General features: G+C 47.8%; 1 protein-coding gene across 1 annotated transcript; it reads left to right on the forward strand.

Annotated features, from left to right (window-relative positions):
• Positions 1-19,666: 19,666 nt before the first annotated feature.
• Positions 19,667-20,379, forward strand: LOC115396785 (lens fiber membrane intrinsic protein-like). The gene is made up of 3 exons (XM_030102806.1): positions 19,667-19,829; positions 20,083-20,217; positions 20,318-20,379. The coding sequence occupies exons 1-3, from the start codon at positions 19,706-19,708 to the stop codon at positions 20,377-20,379; spliced, it is 321 nt and encodes a 106-aa protein (XP_029958666.1). The 5' UTR covers positions 19,667-19,705.
• Positions 20,380-20,454: the final 75 nt, after the last annotated feature.

Here is a 20,454-nt window from a genome sequence, read left to right on the forward strand (position 1 = left end):
ATAGAGTGCGCACAGCTGCTGGACAAGCAGGCTTTCAAAGTTTCTTCCCTGGTCCGAGTGTATTCGGGCTGGGACACCATACCGATAAAACCATTCTCGAACCAATGTCTTTGCCACCGTCTGGGCCTTCTGGTCACGTGTGGGAACTGCCTGCGTGAACTTTGAGAATACGTCTGTCATGATGAGCACCAATTCCCTCCCATCACGAGCCGGCTCTAGAAGTGTGAAATCGATTGCGAGAACTTGATTGGGTCTAGATGCAAGAAGGTGGCCCATGGGTGCACGAATCTTGGGCTGGGTGCTTTTGGCGACCACGCAGCGTTCACAGCTCTGGCACCAGTCCTTTATATCCCGATCCATTCCTGGCCAGTAGCATCGCTGCCGCACAACCTCTGGTCCGCTGGATCCCTTGGTGGCCATGGTTTTGGTGGAGACCCTTCAGCACCTCCTCCTGCAAACACTCAGGCAACAGAAGTTGGAGTATCTCCTCACCTCCATCTGATCTCTGCAGGCGGCGGTAAAGCAGTCCCTCCTTCTGCACGATGCGATCCCACTGCTTGATCAGACCCCGCGCTCGAGGGATCATCTCCTCCTGCTCAGCACGACTCGGAAATCTCTGTTGGCTCCAGAACAACAGGAAAGCTCCGATAGCAGGGTCAACACGCTGGAGCATCTTCAGATCCCCTGGACTGCGGGAAGGAAGGGCAGTGATTGTGGACTGATGGGCCTCCTGATGACGCTGGTCGATGTTTTCTGCGATCGCCTCAGGAACTCGTGTGCCAGGTAGGTGACGCTCCAGCTGATCTCGGTCGTTACTGGGAGGATGCTGCCTAGAGAGAGCGTCAGCATTTCGATTAATCCGCCCAGGCCGATACCTCACAACATAGTCGAAGGCGACAACTCAGCGACCCAGCGTTGCTCAGTAGCTCCCAGCTTGGCCGTATCAGGTGGCTCAGTGGATTGTTATCAGTCCATACAACACAGTGGTGGCCCCACAGGTAATCTTTGAACTTCTCTGCCATTGCCCACTTCATGGCTGCCATTTCCAGCTTCATGGAGCTGTAGTTTTTCTCAGCTGGATGCAGGCTGCGACTGCCATAGGCCACTGGTCTCACTTTCCCTCCTTGCTCCTGTGACAGGACAGCTCCAAATCCACAGTGGCTCGCATCTACCTCAAGGATAAATGGCAGAGTGAAATCAGCAAACGCTAATGCGGAGCACTTACAAGGCGGGACTTCAGGGCATTGAAGCTCTCCTCACACTCCTCAGACCAAGCGTTGCCCAGGCATGTCTTCCGCCCTTTCCGCTTGTCGGGGCTGGTCAGATCTGCAACGAGCCGATTGAGTGGGCTAGCCAGCTTGGAGAAGCCGTCTACAAACCTCCGATAATAGCTGGCGAAGCCGATGAAGGACCGAAGCTCCGAGACGGTCTGCGGCCGAGGCCAGTTGGACACCGCTGCTATCTTGGCGGGATCGGTGGAAACTCCCTCTTTAGAAATTCGATGTCCCAGATATTGCACCTCCCTTTTGAAAAACTCACATTTCTCCAGTTTAACTTTTAATCCTTCCCGCTGCAAACGATTTAACACCACTTCGAGTCGCTGTAAGTGTTCATCAACATCTGAAGAAAAGACAACTATATCATCAAGATACAGTAACAGAGACTGACCATGTTGTGCACCAAACATTCGCTCCATGAGCCTCTGGAAGGTCCCGGGCGCATTGCATAGTCCAAAACTCATTCGGTTAAACTCATATAAGCCGAATGGGGTGCAAAATGCAGTCTTTTCTTTGTCACATTCTGTCACTGGCACTTGATTATAGCCGCAGCTAAATCCATAGTTGTGAACCACTGAGCTCCGGACAACGAATCAAGCGACTCCTCAATTCGTGGTAGTGGAAAAGAGTCTTTTCGAGTTTTCTTGTTTAGTTGCCTGTAATCCACGCACAGGCGCAGGCCGCCATCCTTCTTGCGACGATCACGATGGGGGAGGCGTAGGGGCTGCTGCTCTCTCGTATTATTTGGGCCTCCAACAGCTGATTGATGTGGGCTTTTACCGACTCGTATTCTGATGGCGGTATGCGTCTATAACGTTGACGCACAGGGACGATGTCTAACAGAGGGATATCGTGTGATATAAGCCCTGTACAACCTAAGTCGCCATCGAAAGCTGAAAATACTGACTCGTACTTCAGCAATAATGCCCTAGCTTTTTGCTGTTCACCTGAAGTTAACATTGAGAGGTCAAGCCCTAAAATTTTCTCCCGCACTGAACCAACCCTTGCAGTGTGTGACCGAACAGTAGCAACTAAAGAATCAAGCTCACAGGGAATTTCCGATACTCCTGAAGGTAAACTGACTACTTCAACAGGGGACACAAAAGCGAAAGGACAGCGAGGCTTTAAAGTCACAGTGGAGGCACTAACATTAGCAACCGGAATGTAGCTGTTCCTCTGATAACACTGATCAAGGATGGGGATATCAACAACCCAGGCGGCAAACTAAATCCGTGACCCAAGGGCTCAGCAAGTGTCGCTCCAGTAGAACCTGCTAAAACAGAACAGGTAGCTGCAACAAATTTGGTAGTTCCCGCCTGAACTACAATTGGCTTTCGACCTCGGACTTTGGCTATACTCGCTCGAGCTGGGCTATAGTGCCCCTCAGCTTTTTGGCAGAGCTGAAAAGCAGGTAACCAGGGTGCAGGGACGTCTACAACAGAGGGGAGGTCAAACAAATCAGGGCCATACTGATGAAAAGCTGCTCATAGAATGCTTTTATGACATTCATCCCAATAATACCTTGTGTGGGAGTGGAGCTAGCCTGTTCGGAGGGTCTTTTACAACCAAAATACCTCTACGTGGAATTACTCTCCCCCCACTTCAACATCAGGCTCAAGATAACCCAGGTAAGGGATAGATAAACCGTTAGCGGCCTTCAACTCTAGCCAGTGACATGACTTTAATTCACCTTGAAGATTTTGCTTGAAGAACGACTCTGAAATGGTTGAAACCATTGACCCAGTATCAAGGATACACTGAACAGGAACCCCGGCCAATTTCACTGTGACCTGAGGACAAGGGGAAATTAAACTTTCCATTTCACCCTCCACCACTGATGAGCCTAACCCATCCCCTCCTAATGTCTGGCTCCTGACAGTAGGGGGAGCTAGTTTTCCATCTGCTGAGTGCTAGTGGGGGCCATCGCTTGAGGGGAGCGAGCTGAAGAGGACCTGAAACGAACACGTGCATTACAGTGACGAGCAATATGGCCTGGCTGTTGGCAGCGATGGCAGGTAACACTATTTGGACCTGGGGACCTAGGAGTAGGAGACTGCATAGCGGCAAGGGTTTGTGTGATATGTGCTAACTGCTCTTGTTGCTTCTGAACTAAGGCAGTAAGGGAAGCAAGCTGGGTAGCCGTATCAGGGGATGGAGGGACCAGTGGGGGCACATTAACATTTTGGGTGGCACATAATGTAGGCACCGAATGGAAATTTGCCCTACCCTCAACAACCCCGCCCTCACGCTCCCATTTTATGGCTTCAGAACGGACATCAAGCAAGGTGCAATTAGGATTTTCCCTCACTAAACGCTTTAGCTCTCTTCTTAAATTAGGATTATTTACATTTTCTACAAATTGATCACGCAACAATGTAGCAGAATTAGTCATTCGGTATGGAGCATTAGCAACAACTCGTTCCATTAAACAAAACAGTGCATGTGAGAATTCTTGTAAAGTTTCACCATTAAGCTGTCTTCTTGAAAAGAAATCTTCCTGGAGCAAAATGTAAGGTTTCTGACACCCATAGAGTTCTTTCAAGATTTTAAAAACAGTCTCTGGATCTTCTCGTTCAGCAACAGTTCTATATTTAATTTCATCACGCGCTTCACCTTCTAAATGGTCAAAAATAAACCCAGCCTCGTCTGCACGGCCCACATGTCTCACCCGCATGCTTGCACGGACCTCCTCAATCCATTCATCGATGCCAATCCCATGAGTTCCCCTGAAGATTGGACACTTTCTTTCTCGAGGCAGATAATGATCCGATCTGTAGTCCCAGCACTGTCCGCTTGTCCTGCTCGACTTGGCCCGGCGTTGGCGCTGTCCCTCTCTTGCACCAAACGATCTCGTTCATCCTCGAGCTCACGGACCCTCCTTTGAAGCCGCTGCACTTCCTCCCCCATGGTTCGACGTGGATGGAATGGACACCAGACACCAGGGATATTGGTCTCGTCCCACGGTGTGCCAGCTGCTGTTCAATTAAGCTCTAATTGATTTATAAAGTTCAGTTTTTTTTTTTTTTTTTTTTTAAATAAAGCTCTCACAAAAAAACACTACAGCAACTTATCCAAACTAAAGCCACACTGCCTGGTTGCCAGATCCTGCCGACAACGCCACTCTGTGGTACAATGACCGAGCAATAACCCCTTTTTGGAAATTCGCATGCACAGTTCGTGATCCAGCATTAAAGAAAACCAAGGCAGTGATGGCAAAATATATTACGTTTATTTTAGAATTTTGCTGAAGTGTAACAATTTAGATAAAATATTTTGATAAGCACCATAGCCCAAATAATCAAAAAAGTAAACATGGGATTCAGAAATTAAACAAATTGAATACACACAAAATTAGTAAAGAAACTCCAAATCAAACAATTAATGGCAAACCAAAAAACCAAAACCCTTCTTCTATTTTAAAGTGCTGTAGTGCTTAAAGTGCTTAAGATGTTAAAGTGCTTTGAGTCTGTGCACAATGTGCAAATGGGCAAAGGGTAAAGTGCTTTTAGTTTGAGGTAGATGTTAAAATACTAAACCACAAAACCCAAAAGCAATCCCTTCATTAACTCAAAGAAAACACTAAACACTACAGAATTAAGACAGGCTATCAGTGCTAAGGGGACAGGGGAATTAATTTATTAGAGATATCTTCTTTAAAACAAGTTACTTTAAGACAGTACTGGAATCAGAGAGCTTAATGAAATCATGTTTAGAGCTTAAAGAACAGCAGCGGCCAGCTATAAACAGAAAAATGTTTATGAAAAACCAGCCGATTGCCTAAACATCCGTGTTTTTGTAGATTTAATAAGCAAACTTACGTTCAGCTCGACACGACCGCACCCTGCACCTGAGCTCTCAAACGCCGAACCTAACCCACCGGTGGTCGATCAGCTGATTAAGTAGGTGAAGAGAGGGAGGAGACCGGGTGGTGCGTTCAAGGCCCCTCCGCTCACAGAACACTTCAATCACCCACTCGGTTACAGTATATTTAAGAATCAGCTTTGGATATGAAGGAATTCTCTCTCTTTCAGCCCATAGGTAGTGTAGTTATCAACTTTGAAGAGATTGCACAGCATGCAGCTCTTTTCTTACTGATTATTTTCAGAGTGATGAAGAATGAACCCTCTAATGATGAGGCAGAAGTACGGAGGGAACACAATAGCTTTCATTGTGGTTGACTTCTTACAATCAGTGGCTCCATCAGCTCTACTTAAAAGCAAGAGCAGAAAATGTGATGAAGTGAATGTGTGCAAATTGCATACCCACAGCTCTGTGTCCTGGCAAAATAGAGAAAACTCGGCTTAGACAAATATGCAACTTGGTGAAATTGTAGCATTTTTTTTTCCAAGACTCGTGTAGAGACTTAAACTTTGAAGAGAAATAAAGATGCTTGAAACTTCTGAGTCTTGGCACAAGTTCTTTTATTCAAATTGAAGATGATTCAGACAGTGGAGAAGGCCTACCTTTAAAGCGATACTTCAACATTTTGGCAAATTGGCCCATCTAGGGCAATTCGGTAGTCATTTAGAACAGCATACTTACTTTTTTGTGAGGGCGAGCTGTTGTTTATTCAGCGGTGCGTCTGAGGAGAGCTTCACGGTGGACATAATGGAAGTGGACGGTACAGTTGCTTCCCTCGTCAAACTCATCAAATACACAATCCAACAACCACAAAACACACTTTGGTGGACACGTTATAATCCGCACATTCACTACGCTGTGAAACACCAACAAATAATATTGTAGCATTACGACATTTAAGCAAATATTGGGAACTACTTTTTCTTTTGAGATCACTACGCCCAGACGCCATGTTTAGTAAGTAGTTCCGTCTTAGCAATCTTCGCAAAAAACGCTCAATCTCGTAATTTTGCATTAATATTTCACAGCGTAGTGAATGTGGGGATTATAACGTGTCCACCAAAGTGTGTTTTGGGGTTGTTGGATTGTTGTTGGATTGATGTTTGACGAGGGAAGCTACTGTACCATCCACTTCCATTATGTCCGCCGTGAAGCCTCCTCAGACTCACCGCTGAATAAACAACAGCTCGCCCTCACAAAAAAAGTAAGTATGCTGTTCTAAATGACTACCGAATTGCCCTGGATGGGCCAATTTGCCAAAATGTTGAAGTATCGCTTTAATGAAATCAGAAACAAAAACAAGGCGCCTTGGACCACAGCCCTGCGAGTACCCATCAGAATCAGAGCCCCAGGCAAATGGCCCCCAGCGATGGAAGGGGGGCACACTTATACCTTGATGCTGCATAATTATGGTGACAACGTGTCTTCGCTATTGGTACTCTCCCTGGCGCCAGCCAATCACTGAGACAAATCTGAAACCTGCACGCCAATCCCTGTGCACGCTGGCATGCCACGCCGCTCACCGAGGTTAAATTACCAGCGCCTGCACAACACACTCCCCTTCATTCTCAGCCCTTGAGACTTTCGAAGCCATTTCAAGACTCAAAGATCAGAAGATACAAGATGGATAAACCAGCCCGTGAATCATCGCCATCGGGCATCGGCCTTTCTTCTGCCGCGGCTGCGGCACACTGCTTAAAGGACAATTGCTCTGTCTGCTTCAGGTAAGCAGCTAACTCTACCTGTTCTTCGGCCTGCCCTCTCTCCCGCTGGAAGAGGCTCAATGCCTGACTGCCTTCTGGGGAGCTGTGTTTCCCGCTCTGCACCCGGGAATCTGACCTGGCGGAGCGTCTCGACGGCTGTCTTCACCACAGCCTCCCCAGGGCACTCTACACGCGTGACACAAGCTGCAGTGTCATGGAGGCCTCCTCCTGCATGTTTTTTCCTGACGTCCCGCGCCGCCGCTCCCACTTCCACGTGGCCAGGAGCGCCGGCGCCCCTCCCCCCCCTCCGGCGACGTTGGTGGCCCTGCTGTCGGATGGAGATGGCTGAGGGATGCTCTGGCTGCGACCAGACACCCGTCCTCGTCGAGGTAACAGCATGTGACTAGCCTCCGCTCATGCGACCGGGTTTCCCCCACCATGAGTGTCGAGCGGCTCTCTCCGACGAAGTGGGTGGTGCTGCACCAGCTAAGGCGCCCTGTCATCCCGTCCCCTCCGGTGGCCAAGATGATTACTGCATGAATGGCAACCTGGAGATCGTGGGTTTGAATCCAGCGTGAATGGAGTTGAGATGCGCCTTGACATCATGAGACTAAGGGGTGCATCTCCTCACATCACGCCACGCAACCCGGCTGTGGCCTTCTTTTCCTCCTCCATGGCGTCCACCTTTTACTGTCAGGAGACGCGGAGTGTCAGACCGAGTGGAGATGCTGTGGCTGCACCCAGACGCTCGCACCGCTGATGAGCGGAGAGCAGCTGTGACCTCTTCCTGTCGGCGGCAGCCGACGCACAGAAGCCTCCAACCACTGCCTGAAGCAGCGCCACCCTCACGCTGCTCCCTCAGAGAGGGGCGCGTTGCGCTCAGCGCCAGGCCCCCCACTGCTCCCACGCTTTCCCTCCGCAGTGGTTGCGACTGCGGAGCGGATCACAGCGGCGAACCAGGCCCGTTTGCCCTAACGCCGTGCGTGATGCACGAGAGGAGTGTCTCCGGACTTACTGTAAGCACCCCGAACTGCGCTCCCCGCCTGCGTCTCCCTGCATGAGCACAGTGGAGCCTCAGAGTGCTGGGATCATGCCGGCTCTCGTCCCCGCCGTGATGCGTGTAGACCCCAGCATTGTTGACATTATGCATGGGCAGAGCGCCTCCGCTGACGGGCTGTCCGCTCACAAGCGCCCAGATTGCATCTCCCGTCTGCAGCTCCCTGCGTAAGCGCAGCGGAGCTCCAGAGCGCTGTGTTTATGCCAGCCCACGTCCCCGCCGCTGCGCCCTCGGGTCCCGGCATCATTGGCGAGGCTTGCGGCGCCAGATGTCCGATGGGTCACGCAGCCTCCGCCGGCTTCAGCTTTGACAAAGCTCCGGTGTGCGGCCTCGAAGCAGCCGCACACGCCGCTTCTCGGGACCCCCATTCGCAGACCTTTCGCTGGGGGGGCCCCCGTCTCCCGAGGCCAGGAGGAGGGTGGCTTGCCCCCTTCGGCCATGGTCGTGGTACAGCTGCTGACGCTCCACTTCCAGACATGGTGCACGATGCTGGGACCGCTCTCACCCTGGCTGGCCAGGACGCTGAGATGCGGCTATGCCCTGCAGTTCGCGTGTTGCCCGCCTCCTTTCAACCGCCCAGGTCCTGCACCACATCAAACTCTTGGGGTTCTTGGTGAACCGGGACAAGAGCGCGCTCGTCCCAGCTCAACAGATGGCTTATCTGGGGCTGGAGCTGGACTCTCTGACCATGACAGCCCTACCCGAGGAGAGGCGTGTGTCTCTCCTGTTGAACCTGAGGTCCCTGATCGCGGTGCCCCCCCGGGTCCACCGCATCAGGACTGTCCTAGGTCTGATGGCTGCAGCCCTTCCTTTGGTTCGCTTGGGCCTTCTGCACATGCTTAGGCTCCAACGGTGGTTCTGCCATCTCCGCCTCTTGAGGAAAGGGGACAGGCACAAGAAGGTCCCGATCCCAGCCCGGGTGCACAGGATCTCCTCTTCTGGATGGATCCTGCTCTTCTTCTCCAAGGAGTTCCCATGGGCTGCGTGTCGCATCACGTCAAAGTGTTCACGGATGCGTCTCTCGCAGGATGGGGAGGCACCCTGGGCCACCTCCCGGTTGGCGGTGCCTGGGACTCCACACCCATTCACATCAATAGCTGGATGACGATGCAGCTGGTGCTGCTCCACTTCCAGACCAGGCTGCAGGGCAGCCATGTGCTCGTCAGGACGGACAACACCACGGTGGTCGCGTACCTGAACAGACAGGGGGGGACGCGGTCTCCTTCCCTTCATCACAAAGCGGCAGAGATCCTGCTGTGGGCAGACCGCACCTGTCCTCTCTGAGCGTGACACGTGCCTGGGCTCTAAATGTCTGCGTGGACAGAATGTCCCAGGGAGGCCCACTCCAGGAGGAGTGGGGCCTGTTCCCGTGGGTGGCGGCCCGACTCTGGCGCAGGTTCGGCCACCCGGTGGCAGACCTTTTTGTCAATGCAGAGAACGCACAGTACCCACTCTGGTTCTCGCTCAGATCGTCAGACGAACCCCCTCTCGGGGTGGACACCTTCACGCACAGGGTCTGGCCTCCGGGCCTCCTGTATGCGTTCCCTCCGGCCCGCCTTTTGATCCCAGTGCTGCGCAGGGTGAGGGTGAAGGGTCTCCGCTTGATCGTGGGAGCCCCGGATACCCCGAGCGCCAGGTGGTTCCCGGACCTGGTCCAGTTGGCTGTCGCAGACCCCGTGGCCGATCCCCGACGGGTCCGACGCTTTACTGCAGTCAGGGGGCGCCCTCCGGTCTCACCCCATCCTGGACAGGAGACTCTTGGCTGAAAGGGTCAGACTAGCGGGACTAGAGCTCCCCCCAGCTGTGGTTTCCACCATCTAGAGTGCCAGGGTCCCCTCTACGGTCAGAGCTTACAGGTCTCGATGCCATCTTTTCACATCGTGGTGCTCGGAGCGGGGTTTGGACCTGATCTCCTGCACCATCAGCGGGGTGCTGGAGTTTCTAAAGGCTCTGCTGGACAGTGGTCGCGCTACATCCACTCCCGCGGTGTTTGCATTGGCCATCGCGGCGGGCCATCACAGCTTCGGCCGCTTTTCTGCACATAGTCATCCGCTGGTGAAGCGTTTTCTGCGCCGGGTTTGTCAGCTGTGACTGCCCCCCAGGCATGTGGTTTCCCCGTGGGACCTCCACACGGTGTTGGAGGGTCTGATGGAAACCCCCTTCGAGCCTTTGGAGTAGTCGGAGGACCGCTTTCTCTCCTTGAAGGCTGCCCTTCTGTTGGCACTGGCATCCGCCAAGAGAGTTTGGGATCTTTGCGCCCTGTCGGTTCATTCCTTCTGCATGGTGTTCAGTCAGGATGGGGGACTGGTGCATCTTTGGCCTAACCCAGCCTTTCAGGCCAAGGTGATCATTTCGGACTTCTGGTCACGAGTGATCCGGATCAGGACGCTTGCCTCCCTGCCTGGCTCATCTGGGGACGACCCTCAGCTGCGGTTGCTGTGTCCGGTCAGGGCTCTGCGTTGCGATGTTGAGCGCACAGCTGGCTTTTGCACTACGGACCAGCTGTTTGTGCGGTTCAGGACCAGGGGGCGTGGAGCCCCGCTGTTCTCCCAGCGTCCCGCCCACTGGGTTGGGGGCGCTATTGCAGCTGCCTATGAGGCGCAGAATCACCCGCTGGCGGTGGCGATTCGTGCTCATTCCACGCGGAGCATGGCTGCCTCTGCGGCCTTGTGCAGAGGTGTCACAGTGGTGGACATCTGCCAGGCGGCCTCCTGGGCTTCCGCGTCCACCTTTGTGCGTTCATATCTGATGGATATATGCACAGACACTGTGGCCATGTCGATTCTCAGCGTGAACAGGAGTTCTGTCGCTTAACTGTGTTGGTTCTCGTCCGGCCCGGCTTCTGCTTCCCGTGTGGTGTCACGGACCAGGGTTTTCCCCGCCTGCTGTTGTGACTCTGTCTTGGCCGGCATGTGTGTGTCGCTGTTACGATGCTTGTACACGTTGCGGGCGGCGCCTCGGTGCGAGGCTGTCTGCCGCTGTGTTTGGAGGCTTGGTGGGGCTGTTATGGACGTACAGCCTGACTACTTCTTTTTTCCGCGCCAATCCTGTCAGCACTCCAGCTGGGAGTACATTCATCCCTACGACCTCCGCCTTGGTGTGTACCAATAGCGAAGTCTGTAGGTGGGCTAAACACTCACGAAATAGAATTAGTAGTTACTGGACGTAACTCCAGTTCTATGAGTGAGTGCGTGCCCACCTACATGCAGGCCCAGCTGTCTTGCTTCCTTTTCTACTGGCTGTTCAGAAGAAGGAAGTGTGTTGTGCAGGCGCTGGTAATGTAACCTCGGTGAGGGGCGTGGCATGCCAGCACGCATAGGGATCGGCGTGCAGGTTTTGGATTTGTCTCAGGGATTGGCTGGCGCCAGGGAGAGTACCAATAACGAAGCCCATAGGTGGGCGCGCACTCACTCATAGAACTGGTAACTCCAGTCCAGAAAATACTAATTCTGCTTTTTCAGTGAAAGCTGTCATTATTGTCCAAAAAGGTTCACTTGGTCCTCAAAAGTTATAATCCAAAATGAAAGTTCTTTTTTAAACAGACCAGTGTGGTATTTCTTTGTTTACTTGACGATTTCGAAGGCTGTCAGCCATCTTTTATCAAGGAAGATGGCTGACAGCCTTCGAAACCGTCAGGTAAACAAACAAATACCACACTGGTCTGTTTAAATGAACTTTTGTTTTAGAGCTGCCATTATGCTTTAAGACTGTGTGGTTTGTTTGGACTAGAGGTGTCCCCGACTAAGAATTTCCATAGTCAAATCTGATTCGTCCGATTCTGCCAATAGTCGACTGATAGTCGAATCTATCATCTTGTTTGGCGGAGCGGGGGGGGGGGGGGGCTGCAGGGCGTGCCTACATGGGGAGTCGGAGCAGCACAGCACAATGCAGAGCGGTGCTCACACAGCACACGGCTATACCCACAGCCGGCCCCGATTGCACTAATAATAATAAAAAATACAAATAAATAATTAAAAAAAAAAAAAGAAAGAAAACAGCGCAGGCAGGTAAAACAACACTTATTTTTTTCCTACACACTGAAACACAGACTGGAACAAAGTGTCGGTAACTCTAAACATCAAACAAATGAAGTATAGTTCAAATGACCAGAACCAAACCCTCTTCTAACAAACGGGCTAAAGCATGTTATTTATTTGTATCTATAATCTCTGCAGATAAGCTCACATTTTTTGGCTAAACAGTTTCTCACATTATCTGCTCAAATTAAATGAAAGGCTTAATTGCACTGTGTCGGTCCGTTTCGCAGCGCAACATCCATGCAAAAACAAACACTAAATTAAATAGAATTAGCCTTTTAGATAAATAAAATAATAATATAATAATAACCTAAAATATTACAATTAAACGAAATAAAAGTCAGCATTAAAAATGAGAATTGAGTAACAGAACCGTCTTTTAATAGCCCAATATCTGGCTACTACCCGTTTAATGTGGAAAGCCATGTTGTTGTGAAGTGATATGAAAGGACACAATCTGCATTTGACTTTTTTTGGATCATCTTTGACTTGGTCTGAAGTTTGTTTCCGACATTGTAAGACTTTTAAAGTTAAGCCAAATCACCACCGAGATGCTGCTCTGTGACGGAGCTCTGCGCAAAATGGGATTGTGCCACTCACCATGGTGGTTGATTCACAGACACTAAATAGATAGAATATTGAATAAAACTACAAGTTAAGTCCATTTTTCCACAGTATATTTGATAGGCTAACATGTATATCAAATAGGCTTTATATCATGTTTATTTGGGGGAAAAAACCAAGCAATTCTATGTAAAATCAGTCATTCAGCACCCCCATACAGCTGTAATGGAAGAGTCCTCGTTTAATAATCACATTTTTTCGATGCTTCGACTGCGTGATTGGCAGTCGAATCAGGCCCCTTCGAACGAATCGTCGAATCGTCGACTATCTGAGGACACCCCTAGTTTGGACAGATGCTTACAATTAGTTCCAGTTTCTTGGGACTTTTCTAGTAGAGGTCGACCGATAGTGGATTTTAAAGGCCGATATAATAACGATAGTTTGGAGCAGGAAAGGCTGATGGCCGATTAACCCTTTAAGGCCTAGGCTATTTTTCAGAGCCTCTTCTCGAAAATGACATACCAAATAAAAAGAGTATAGCACTGCAATAACTTGGCCTATTTGAGTGGTTACTTGTCTCCTCATAAAGTGAACACTTGTAAGACTTGTCCAGATGTGTAAATATCAGTATATATGTTACTGGTTAAGTGTGACTGAAGATGGAACACAGCACAACCCTAACCCTAACCCTAACCCACAAATGAAAAATTTTCAGTCTCGCCTTAAAAAAAAAAAGCACTTTCAATGTGATCATCTCTTTGGAAAATCCAGCTGCAGCTCTAAACCTCCATCAGATCATAGCCAAATATGTGAACACTCTCTCTGCAAAGGTTGACTCTGTGAAAGTGAAGCAGAACAAAATTTGATAGGTTTTAGTACAGACAGGTCAGGCGATGGCACACTTTGGCACACTATGGTGCCATTTGTGAAATCTGAATTTTCTAAATGTTCCAAATTATATTTTTCACTTTTATATCACTGCTGAGGTTCAATACTTCAAAACAGAGCAGTCTTTGGCGTGACTGCAGTGGAAATTCACACAGAGCGTGTGTTTACGCTCAGCTGGACGCGCCGTGCGTAAAGCCTCCTCTGTATACAGGCTCCCAGCTCCGCAGCAGCTTCATGAATACAGACACCCCGTACGTCGTTAGATTCGTCTGAGCCAATAGAATGCAGCGGGGGGTCACCGACATGTGATTGATAGCTCTGTTAGCCAATCAGAACAAGGAAAACACCGTCATGGCGCACATAAACTTGTGTGGCACTGACCAATCACAGAGCTCCTTGAGGCTAACTAGGGTCAGTTTTACGCCCGGATTGACGTCAGAGAATGCTAGGTGGCTAAGCTAAACGATCCCGATGGACAATAACAGCATAATTCGGTCTCGGCCAAAAGTCCAGGTAAGAGGCGATTTTTTTTTTACCGCAGTTTGAAAACGCGATCTTGCTGTTGGCTGTTTTAGTGGCATTTTCTGGCAGATTCTGTGGTTTTAGAGGACTTTGAGTGGCATGGTTGTAATCAGCGGAGTGTCGGCTCTCGTCTGAGAGACTGTTTGTGTGAATTGCATCATGTTCATAGCGCTACAGTCAATATTTCGGCGAGTGGGTTGACACGGTCACGAATATGGTTCATAATTCATTAGTTCGTGTTGGAGGCTGTGTTTGGGGTAGGGCTGCAGCTATCGATTATTTTAGTAATCGATTAATCTATTGATTCATTTGGTCGATTAATTGATGAATCGGATTTATATATGTATATATTGTAATGACTCTTGAGTCAGTATTAGTTAATGTGCTGTTGCACCATTTTTCCTGAGGGTGGCACTCTAGGATTGGAGAGGGTGACTGAAGCCAGCCTTTTTTGCTGTTGTTCATGGACTGTTGGAAAGAGTTCGTGTTTGAGAGATCGCGTGGGTTACGGCCGCAACGTAGCCCTGTGTTGTTGTTTGTTTTGCCTAAGTGCAATAAAAAGAGCCGTGTGGAACGACCATGGAGACGTCTGGTGCTGTCGCAGATTGCAGAACGTTACAATATGTTTTTTTTTTTACATTTCTTTTATTTTGGCAAGCATAAACTCACCATGGACAAAAAAATTAACTACTATTAATGCTGCAGTAACATGTATTAAACTGCACAGGAACACTCATTGCTAGGATGAACATTGCACTTTAAATTCACAATTATTTTAAATAAAAGATAAATAAAATACCTGAGAGAGGGCTAAGGCCTTACCTTCATTATAAAAAAAATGCACATGAAAGCTGATTATTAAAGAGCACTTCAAGTACAGCAGGCATTATTCTGTATTATCAGACAATTCTTATTGATATTAATTTGCCATCTGTCTTGTGCAAAAAAACAAACAAAAAATAATAAAACTCAGCCTGAGTCCAAAACAGCACATTCACCTTTTCAAACTGACAGCTGCCCTAAAATTTTAAAGTGCATTCGAGTGCAAAACAACAATTTCAGAATACAGTCACTTTTTTTTTTTTTTTTTTTTAAGCGTCAACATGGTGCTGTTATAATATGGCAGCTCCGCTTGGCAGTGCAAACTTTGCACCGAGCTCTTCCCTTTTTTTCATTTAAAGTTGTCCCAAACTTTTGACATTTCTGGCGTTTTCTTTGTTGTGCTTCCTCCTTTTCAGCCAGCATGGTCTTCATTCTGCTCTTCACCCCCGATCAGCCGCGAAAACTCGTCTGAACGCGTCCGTGTCTCGGCGCTGGTGGAACGCGCGTTCCCATTTGTTTTCAATTGACGCCAATCGCGGAAAGCACTTGGCGGTGTGAACGCAGCTTATTATCCATTCTCGCTCGCGTTGTTTCACCGCGCTGTGCTCCACCTGCTTGCCCCAACATGTCCGTTGCGGCTTACACTCTCGTGCGGAAACATGCTGCTCTTTAGTTCCGGCGCTACACGCTAGCGGTTGTAAACGGTAGTTTTTCCACTATACACAATTAATTAACGAATCCTCGAAGCAACAGAATTTAATTCGAAGCTTTATTATAATCGAATTATTCGATTTATTCGATGAATCGTTTCAGCCCTAGTTTGGGTTGTGTAATAATGGCTGATATATTCGGTTAGCCCAGGTTCTGCTGTTTAATTTGAGGGTAAGCATCATGACATTCTGTCAGAAAAAAATGCACATTATTAGACAATCTCTGAAATGTTTTCTGTCAGGCCCCCAGGGGGCGCTCGGGCTTAAAGGGTTAATTGGCCGATAGCCCCCCCCCCAAAAAAAAAAAAATTCAACACTGTTGGAAATTAACACTCTCTGACTTCATTAACACTACTGAACACTATCCAAATGTATGAAATTGCAAAGATAACATAAAAATCAATATATTTAATTGACATGGATAATTTTGTTACACTTTAATATAGGGGGGTGACTTCACATTTTGTGAATGATGATACTGTATGCCATAAAAAAATAACACTAGTTAAACAAGGCATATAGAGTGAAGGGATTTGAACTTTGATTTTCTCACCCTCCCATAAGCTGTAACCTTTATCCTTAACTTATATCTTAAATACTCTAAACAGTTGTGTTCTTTATCACTACTAAAGAATAGTTTGTTTTTTTAATTAGGCTATCATTTTTGAAAGAATAAATTCGGAATTCATTTCCAAAAATATAGCCTATGTAACCCACTGCAGAACAGTAAAGTTTTCAATAGCAAAGTCACTATAACCTCCATAATATCTGCGGGAAAAAATCGGGGTGGGGGGGGGGTGGGGGGGGGGGGGGGGGGCGGGGGGGTGGGGGGGGGGGGGGGGGGGGGGGTGTGTGCATGGGTGCACTGGTTGTCTCAAACAGTGGCTAAAATTGCCAAATTTTAAGATTCATGGCAAACTAAGATGAACTGACTTCACAGACAGCTTTCTTTCAACGAGCTGTTAATTGTTAGCTTAACAAGCTTGTGTGGTTGTGTAAAAACTTGGCTGTGGAAAACGTCGCTGTTATGCTGAAATATTATGCATAATGCACGTTTATGCTTGTTGAACAGGTGGAACTTATTTCCTCCACAAAGGAGGTTGTGTATGTTGACTTTCAACTTGTGAAGGTTTTAATACACTTGCAGTGATGCTAATCGTCGTCTCCACGTCCTTCTCCTCTCTCTGCTGCCGCTGCGCTGCTCGCTCCGTCTCTCTCTCTCTCTCTGTCTCCTCCCCCCCCACCCGCCTCCCGTGCGCGCTGTGTGTGCAGAGCATCCCCTCCCCTCTGTGATCAGAGACACAGAGAGCAGCAGGCGAGGGAAGGAGCAGTTAGCGCTGCCGAAAAAAAAAAAAACAGCCATCGGCCACTATCGGGACCATTTGCGTTAATTCTGATAGTTTGTAAAACGTCCTATCGGGCCGATTGATCGGCCAAACCGATGAATCGGTCGACCTCTACTTTCTACAGGGTAGTTTACGACAGTCCATGCCGACGAGACAGGGACCTTGCACGACCTGTGTGGTGTGATAACAGTCATTACGTCAATCAAACTGCCAAATTGGGGCCGAACTGTCTCCTGTCCTCTTGACCTGATGTTAGTTCCCCATTCTGACCAGTTTTCACCAGATACTCGCAGGCTTGTGGTTTCAACATTGGGACATTCAGTTCAACAGTTTAACTATAGTGACCTTTCACATACACTGGTTTCAAGACACATAAACAGTATAAAGGATATCATAATCACAGTTTTATCAGTTGCATCAGTAGTATATATAAGTAGTAGAATCACAGTTTAATCACACATATTAGTAGTATATTGTCATGGGTGCTCCCTTTAATCGACCTTTAATAGTTCTTATCTCCATCAGTTTTTTTTTTTTTTTTAATTTTTAATCTATTTATCCTATTTATTCGTTCTATTTTTATTATGTACTTCTAACTTATTTGACTTTTTTTTTTACTTTATAATCTTATCTTGCTTATTTTCTATTAACTTTGTATCATGTCTTTTTACGTTCTTAGCTGTTTAACTCCAGTGTTTCCTGAGGGGGGTCCTTCACACCGGGAGTTGGTCCCGGTCCAGTGCTGGGGTTGCTGTGCTCAAGTCCTCTGGCCACGGCTGGCCTGGGGGTCTCTACACTTCGGTGTGCGGGTTCCCCTTGGTCGGACGGGGTCGGGGGTCGGGCGCTGGGGCCCCAGTACTAATGACCTTCGCCTTCTCCTGGTGTGGACGGCCCCACTGGTAATGTTTTCCCATGATGCTTAGTGCCATACCATGTCTCCTCTGCTGTGCGAAAATTTTTTTGAGTGTGTGTGTGTGTGTGTGTGTGTGTGTGTGTGTGTGTGTGTGTGTGTGTGTTGTGTGTGTGTGTGTGTGTGTGTGTGTGTGTGTGTGTGTGTGTGTGGTGTATACTGATTGATGGTGCAGTTTTTATTCTTTTGTTTTTATGACTGTTTTTACTGTTCAGCACATTGCGTTGTTTTTATAAATATGAAAAAGTGCTTTACAAATAGTTTGATTTGAATGTTGGTTGACCAAAAGTCCCAACCTGCTGGCTTTTGTCTGGCTCACACAACTTTAGCACCAAAGCCAGGCAATTCAATTCAGCTTTATTTATAAGTGCGAATTACAACATAGTCATTTCGAGACATTTTTACAGAGAAAACCCAAAGATCCACATGAGCAAGCATAAGTGACTGTGGAAAGAAAAAAAAAAAAACCTCTTAAAAGGAAGAAACCATTGCAGCACCAGGCTCAGAGGTGGCAGCTTTCTGCTATTCTGGTTGGGGTGAGGGGACAGAAAGAGAAGGAGATAGGAAGGCAGGTACATTTCTTGTATCGACATACATTTTATGCACGTATAAACAGAGAGTACACAGTTTGTCTCATTAGATCAATGGATCAACTGCGACTGATGTTCTGTTAATCATCCTGTCATCCAGTTCCAAAATCATCCAGTCCCTGCTATATTGGTGAGTAACTTCAATGTTGTCCCATCTGTTAATGACAAAGTGGAGATGGTGTTAGAGGCTGATCTGATCAAGGTTCTTTCTCTTCCCTCAGGTCTGCAGAGGTACTGCTGGGAGTCGGACCACCCTACTCTGCGGCAGTAGATGTTTGTTGCTGGAGTGCATAGCCCTCATCTTTGTACTTTGGTGCACTGGTCTGTCCTGCCAAGTGTCCGCCTGAAATGGTAATTACAACTAAAATCTCCATTGGGTTTGAAATATAGTATAATACACAATGAATAAGTGAGACATCCAGAAGAAATGGGACTTCTGATCAGACTGATGTTCTCTATGAAAGCTGAGGTACTCAGACCAGTGTCAGGGTCAGATACCAACGTGACGGACAAGTTGATTGAAATCAGGGATGTTTTGAAATATATTGGCCAAATACTTGGACTATGCAATGTAGTTTGACTAAACAGGATTTGATTTTCACTCTTCTCATTGAGCTCAAGCAAAATGATTATTTCCTTCCGAACAGATCTGTGGAGAACTTCAGTAACTCCTCAGTCTTCCCTGGAGCTCCTTGGCCTTCTCTGCGTTTTCTTTCTCCACTCCTGCCACCCGGAGTCCATTCAGCACCGACTGCAGGGCGTCTGCATTCTTCACTGAGTCCATCTGGTCTCTGTCTACCTGAATCTCCTCCACCCAGTCCAGGTAGGCCTGCAGCAAACCGAGGTCATCCACAAAGTTTGCAATGATCCTTAGATCCGGCCGGCATTGTTCCAAAGTGAAGCATTGGATTTACTTTGACTACTTACTTCCCTCAGTACATAAATAATGTGTCACATAAACCATGTAGCTCTCGTAACCCCACTTCCTCAACCTATTCAAGCGTGATATCAGCAAAGCTATTAATGTTTTACCACAATGAACACTGCCATTTCTAAAGAAACATCATTTGTCTTTCAGCAATGATGCAGAACACAGTTCAGTTACACAACATATAGGAATGATGTTCTTTCAGTTGTGTGTTTTTTTTTTTTTTTTTTTAACAAGTCTTTCACCTCTGGAATACAGTATTTATGTGAAATAATAAATTTTTCCACCCTTGGAATCATAGCATTACTGCAGTGTAATAAACAAGATATTAGATGAGTTTTTTAGTGTCATTGAATCCTAAACTCACTTTAACTCCGTCTATATGGGTTTGTAATCATCTATCGAGCTACTTCCTGCACATACATTGATAGTACTCTGTCTGTCCTTGTCGTATTCGTCCTCAGCCTACTGGAACGCCACTCGTGCCTTCATGATCCTGTCCGCCATGTCTTGCTTTGCTGGCATCATTGCGAGAATCCTCTCATTTGCCCACTTCTCTGCTTTTGAGAGGTTCAACCGCTCATTCGCCGCCGGAATCATGTTCTTTATTTCAAGTGAGTCATGGAAACAGTGACCATTCAGTGCCACATTTAGTTTTTGACTCCACATTAACCATGAATGTTGTATCGGAGCAGGTAAGTGGGTGGATGAGCCCCCCTCCACAGAGCCTAAATACTCCTAAGGTAGTAAGCTGACCAGCGGTTACACAGAAACCAAGTTACATAACAAAGTTAAATAAGTTTTTTATGTGAATATTACCAGAGAGATATGAAATTCTAACATGTCATTTTCTGTCAATCACTCCAGCTCTCTTTGTACTGCTTGCAATGGCCATTTACACCGGGGTGACAGTGAATTTCCTGTGCAAGCGCTTCGGTGACTGGCGTTTCTCTTGGTCCTACATACTAGGCTGGGTGGCACTGCTCATGACCTTCTTTGCAGGTTGGTTGATAAACACACTTGACCTCTCTGTGGGAAACAGAGATGGTCTGATCACCACCATAAGCTCTAGTAACAGTGAACTTTTGTTTGGTTTTTGCAGGTATATTCTACATGTGTGCCTACAGAATGCATGAGTGCAGAAGAGTGGCTGGCCCACGTTAAGCTACAATGGAAATAATGTGGGAAAGTCACAGAGGGTCTCTGTTCACATGCAAAAAGAAACAACATGCTGGCAGT

The sequence above is a fragment of the Salarias fasciatus genome, chromosome 11, assembly GCF_902148845.1.
Source record: "Salarias fasciatus chromosome 11, fSalaFa1.1, whole genome shotgun sequence".
Classification (NCBI taxonomy): domain Eukaryota; kingdom Metazoa; phylum Chordata; class Actinopteri; order Blenniiformes; family Blenniidae; genus Salarias; species Salarias fasciatus.

Bases quoted from the DNA above. Each gene is read 5' to 3' on its own strand.
- LOC115396785 (XM_030102806.1), top strand. From the start codon at position 19,706: ATGATCCTGTCCGCCATGTCTTGCTTTGCTGGCATCATTGCGAGAATC. The intron at 19,830-20,082 runs GTGAGTCATGGA...CAATCACTCCAG, and splicing joins AATCATGTTCTTTATTTCAA to CTCTCTTTGTACTGCTTGCA. The intron at 20,218-20,317 runs GTTGGTTGATAA...TGGTTTTTGCAG, and splicing joins GCTCATGACCTTCTTTGCAG to GTATATTCTACATGTGTGCC.